The sequence below is a fragment of the Portunus trituberculatus genome, chromosome 41 (assembly GCF_017591435.1).
Source record: "Portunus trituberculatus isolate SZX2019 chromosome 41, ASM1759143v1, whole genome shotgun sequence".
Taxonomy (NCBI): Eukaryota; Metazoa; Arthropoda; class Malacostraca; order Decapoda; family Portunidae; genus Portunus; species Portunus trituberculatus.
Window position 1 is genome coordinate 37,374,539 of NC_059295.1, and position 6,000 is coordinate 37,380,538.

At 42.8% G+C, this 6,000-nt stretch overlaps 1 protein-coding gene across 5 annotated transcripts in view; it reads left to right on the top strand.

Annotated features, from left to right (window-relative positions):
* LOC123517135 (E3 ubiquitin-protein ligase SMURF1-like) overlaps window positions 1-6,000 on the top strand; it is a 102,761-nt gene that overhangs the window by 59,696 nt on the left and 37,065 nt on the right. For all 5 annotated transcript variants that reach the window (XM_045277077.1, XM_045277072.1, XM_045277073.1 and 2 more), the window contains 3 exons: window positions 3,270-3,403; window positions 4,612-4,772; window positions 4,961-5,061. In XM_045277077.1, coding sequence (XP_045133012.1) covers window positions 3,270-3,403; window positions 4,612-4,772; window positions 4,961-5,061 — 396 coding nt within the window. The remainder of the gene's footprint in view (window positions 1-3,269; window positions 3,404-4,611; window positions 4,773-4,960; window positions 5,062-6,000) is intronic.

Here is a 6,000-nt window from a genome sequence, read left to right on the forward strand (position 1 = left end):
AGCGGCATTATAGAATCGTAAATTCGAAGGTCACTTGGGATTAAACTCTCATTCATCAAGTGTATCGACCCGAGGAGCGTGGACTTGTCAGGACTGCCGTGGGAGTGTTGCTTGCCGCTAAGCCATCGTGTGTGTGTGTGTGTGTGTGTGTGTGTGTGTGTGTGTGTGTGTGTGTGTGTGTGTGTGTGTGTAATTCACTTCGGTCGCCTACTGGTCACCAAGCCAGTCTTCCCCATTACGGAGCGAGCTCAGAGCTCATAGACCGATCTTCGGGTAGGACTGAGACCACATCAACACACAACACACCGGGAAAGCGAGGCCACAACCCCTCGAGTTACATCCCGCACCTATTTACTGCTAGGTGAACAAGGGCCACACATTAAGAGGCTTGCCCATTTGCCTCGCCGCTTACCGGGACTCGAACCCGGCTCTCTCGATTGTGAGTCGAGCGTGCTAACCACTACACTACGCGGTGTGTGTGTGTGTGTGTGTGTGTGTGTGTGTGTGTGTGTGTGTGTGTGTGTGTGTGTCTGTCTGTCTGTCTGTCTGTCTGTCTGTCTGTCTGTGCGTGTTTCTGTGTTTCTATCCCTGCTGGAGGTTGTGAGGCAGATAGTATAGCACTGATGAGGGCGACGTGTGGCCTTCAGGAAAGTGTGTCTTACAGAAGAAAAAGGCAGCATGAGGGCCACTTGGCGTTACACGTCGGCCTTGGTGCAGTTGTATGTTACTAGTAGGTAGGGAACAGGTTTGGGTACTCTCCTAGGTGTCCGTGCACGGTGGCTGCGGCTCACGGGGAGCGCTGTATTATCCTCAAGATGTGCCACGGTACAACGTCTGCTCACAGCACAATACATATCACGCTATCGCTATGATTACCTTGATCTGTCGTCTGTATTAGTGTTCTTTCCGTGTCACTTTGTGATTTTATTATTTTTTGTTGTAACTTATTTTTTCTCACTCTTTCCCGTTCGTAAGGAAATCGGTCACGGTTTATCCATGGGCGTGTAACGGATTTGTTCACAAGGAAGGAATAACCAAGATGTGACGCTGAGGAGGCGCACATCAAGGGATCACCCATTAAGTTCACCATCAGGAATGCTGACCACAGATTCACGTGACGCACCGCGCTACTACAAGCTCCATGATCTTGGCGTTCACCAGCGGCCCAGTAACACCATTGTAATGCTCGTGTGGGAGCTGCTCATGTTGCGTTTACTGGGTGGTGACTAACGTCTTGTAAAGAGTCGTTCCACATCATATTGTGTTCTATGAGGGACAGGCAGACTCAATTGACAGATGAACGCATTTTTGTGATTAATTGTACCCACTTTGCGTTTCAAGTGTGTGTGTGTGTGTGTGTGTGTGTGTGTGTGTGTGTGTGTGTGTGTGTGTGTGTGTGTGTGTGTGTGTGTGTGTGTGTGTGATCCTATCCTGACCACTTGTGTAGTGCTTTGATATTTTTCTTCCCAATATGCTGCAGTTTATACATTAAAGATACACCGATATGATAAAAGGGACGAAGAAAATGGGGGGGGAGGGAAAAAGCATCGAAAGGATGTCGCATCTCAACAACTCACTCGCTGTCACAAAATTCGCCGTTCACACGCTCTACTTCAGCCTTTCCATCATGACGCGCTGCCCTGTACTACTCCTGTAACAGTGGAGCTTATCATCAAGGAATAGTTATACTCACTATCACCGATGCGTGCCTCCTCCCTTTGCACCATTACGACTGCACTACCCCACACATACCCCCACCACTGCCATGCCATCGCCCACACTTTATAAGATGTTTACCCAGCACCAGCAGTACCCTCTCCTATATAGTGCAGCTCCCTGTGCATCACCAAGTAAGCTGTGGCAAACTAGAAAGCGGCCGAAGATGACTGACGGCAAACAAAACTTATAAGTGAACATGATTTACTACGTTTTATTATGATGTAGCCATTGCTGTGACTGTGAATGCCTAACTGTGGTCTTCATCCGTTAAGCCTGTCTGTCATTGTTGTTATTAAGGTGCCCATCATCATCATCATAATTATCATCATCATCATTAGATTCTTGGTATCTTCATCCTTCCAGTAATATCACACACACACACACACACACACACACACACACACACACACACACACACACACACACACACACACACACACACACACACACACACACACACACACACACACACACACACACACACACACACACACACAGTTGCAGCCCATGAAAGTGAAAGTGAGGGGTGGCAAGGCGTGGGGACAGGCGGGCGGCGGCGGCAGCAGCAGCAGCAGCAGCAGCAGCAGCAGCAGCGGCGGCGGCGGCGGCGGCGGCGGCGGCGGCGGCGGCGGCGGCTGCGGCGATTTGCTTATTAAAGAACGGCGGAATGTGAGCCAGTGCCGCTTTGAGTAGGCGACCATACCATGCGTCTTTAGAGAGAGAGAGAGAGAGAGAGATGTACGATGAACAGATATCTTGATAAGTATTTTTTCTTTTGTGTGTGTGTGTGTGTGTGTGTGTGTGTGTGTGTGTGTGTGTGTGTGTTGTAAGAGCCAGTCGTATTGCTGTATTAACATCGCACGCAGCAGGTATGAGCGTACTGTATACACGTGATCCATATAGTGCAACACAGCGCCTGACGAGGGTGTGAGGGTGTGGGCGTGATGTGCAGTGCGTCAGTCGCCATGGTCCATGGGGAACGAAAAGATTAGTGATGGCATAAGGTGTAATGGTACTGGCTTCGTGGATGTTGGGAACCCTCGGGTGAGAGTGATAGGCGGGGGAGGAGGCATAAGAGGTAGGGAGGCAGGAAGGGGAGGAGGTGCTCGAGGCGTGGGGGGAGGCAGCTGGTGTCAGCTTACACCTCTCAGGCTAGGATTTACGACTATACGAATCCTCTTCCTGCCACAGCCTTCCAGTGGGTGGGGATGGGTGTGTTGGGGCAGCGCTGCGGCTGTCGCGATTCTCAGGGTGATGACCGATAACCTTCATACGTAGTCTGTTAGGACTAATACTTTTTGCTATTGTAAAGTAATTCCTCCTTTTCTTCTCCAAGAATGATTAATTGTCATTGCATTTCCCGTTCATTAGCGTGAGCCACCTGAAAAAAAAAAATATATATATATATATATATATATATATATATATATATATATATATATATATATATATATATATATATATATATATATATATATATATATGAATTGTACACGGGTTTGAATAGCAAATAAAGGAAAACTAAATTATGTATCCATTTCTATTTACAGATATGTTGGTAAAGGCGATGGCATCACGATCAGTGTATGGAACAGACGAAAGATCCATAAGAAGTCTGGCAGCGGATTCCTGGGATGTGTTCGCCTGATGGCCTCTGCGATACACAGGCTCAAGGACACCGGATGTGAGTCTGGACCCTTTTGGGCTACCATAACTAATGAGTTAGAGTGAATCTCATGTCTTGCAGGAGGCCTTTGAGCTAATCAGACTCAGTATTTGCCTTGTTAAACTAATTGTTTAAAAATCAATTTGTGATTAGATTACATAATATAGATTATGCCTTGGCAGTCTACTTAATTCTAAAAATATATTTAACAATTGAAGTTGATAGTGCTACCATTTTAAAAAGGTAGAAATTATGGTGGTTTTATTTATTTTTTATCTTTTATGTGGATGTGACAAAGTGAAAAAATAACTTAATGAAATATGTAACAATTGGCCTGGGCAGAGAATACCTACATGGGAATTATTTTGAAGAAATTTCCCTCACTTAATTTGGTTATATAAGATATGTTATTATTGTTCATAGTTAAAGATTCATGGATATTCCTCTAATGTCTGAATCTGCTTTCTTTAAGATCTTCAGACTCTACTGTTCTGCAGTCATACCTGAGATGCTTAATGCTGCAGTAGTATACAGATACAGAATCTGTCTGAGAAACAAGCAGATACTACTTGTGTCTTGATTTTTTTTATGATCACTGATGAATATATTTTGTTACATGTCATGAATTTGAAAGTAACCTGCCAATATTTGTAATAGTTAAGAATTGCTTGATGTGCATCTGAGTGTGTTATCAAAATCACAAAGCATCTGGCTAGTACAGTGGTATGTGCTGGCCTGGCATTGCTAAGGTCGGCAGATTGAGTCTTGCTCGGGCTTGTGAATTTTAGCTGCTTACTGGGAGGTTACTGCTGTGGAGTTGGGTTCATCTGTTCTGGAGAGGAACAGATGTGATGGATACTGGAACTAAAACCAATGAACTTTACTTTACTTTAGAGTGTTCTGATAAGAAGTTGAAGTACTGCATACTGTTGAATAACTTGAGTATGTCACTATGATACTGAAGATCTGAAGTACAGTAAGATGCAGTCAGTGTTAATTAGCTCAGGTCTTTTCTGCTGTAGGAAACAAAAGTAACTGGTGATATATCAAATATGCATTATCAGATTTGTCACTGTTGTAATATAACTGAGGTGCCCTTCATGGGAGAAGTACTGCTTGTTGTTGTAGTACAGTATATACAGTACAAAAACCCATTTTTTGTCTCGTACTGTTTGTTGGGTTTTGTTCTGATGGCAGATAATTTATGGTTTACCTAATGGTTACAGACCAGCGCCTTGAACTCACCCGTGTTGGGCACGATGACTGTGAGCCAGTGCGGGGTCAGATAGTGGTGTCCCTCATGTCCCGGGATGGCCGAGGCACAGGTTCCCACAATGCAGTAGTAGACACCTTGGGCAATCTTTCATCACCAAATGATCTGCCAGAGGTAAGATGACTTTTGAATATAAGAGTACTATCACAGGAAAAGAGGCAAAATGCTATACTAGAAGTGAGAAAATGTAATAAATGAACTCTGCTTCAGTTCATGCATCAAACGATGTGCATGTGTATTCCCAGTATATATGTTATTTAGTCAACTGGAGTAAATCTCACTACTATAGTTATTTGTTTCAGGGTTGGGAGGAACGGAGAACCACTGCAGGTCGCCTGTACTATGTCAACCATCATGACCGTACCACCACCTGGGAGCGACCCACACTGCCGGCACATGCATCGTATGTATTTCACCCTCCCTGCTACCAAAGTCTGTCTAACAACCTTGATATGTGGTTCCTTGCTTGGTGTTTGTGTGATACCTATAAAATTCAGCTTGTTAGTGGAAAGTTTTGTTATATTGAGGCATTCCTGAATTACATTAGACCCTCTTTTATTTGAACCATGGTAACTCAAAACTTTATTTTATTTGCAACATTTTTTTATTAATTTTTTATCAAAATATTCCAAATTTCACAATAATTTTCATGGCTTGAATTTTACTAAAAAATTTTCAGTGAAATATCATTATGATTTCCACTGGTGCAGAGAAATGCTCAATGGCACATTTTTGTTGAGTGAAGCTATGCACTTTTTCAGCACACTTTTGCACACAGCTACATACAATACATACAGTACATACAAGTATGACTGAAGGGAATCATACAAATCATCTTCCACTATTTGTTTTCCACTTGTGGGAAGTTGAGCATTCAAAGTGAAAGAATAATTTTAGTTTTCAAGTCCATCGGTTTCATGAACATTCCTTGCATTACTGTAGTATATTATAATACATTAATCATTGAAACACTACATGCTATTTGTAATTTAGTTTTAACATTAGTCTTACATAACACAAATAACATTTCTTCTTTTTTACTGTCTTGAAGTGCTGAATGTGTATGAACAAAATTTTGTTTCCATATGTACTGGCAATCCCTTCCTTAGTAGTTTTATTGATACAAAGAGACAGGGCAGTCTTTCTTTAAAAGAGAACTTGGTTCGGTATATATTGGAGGTTGAAAGATTTGTTCATTGAATCATTAAACGGTGCCCATTTCTTTATTAATTTTTGGCTTTGCCAAGCTTTTTACAGACAAAAATAGGTTGACAAGCACTTGGTTTGAGGCAGAGGACATTTGAAAATAAAAGCAAGCAAGAAAATTATGCCAACTGCTGTA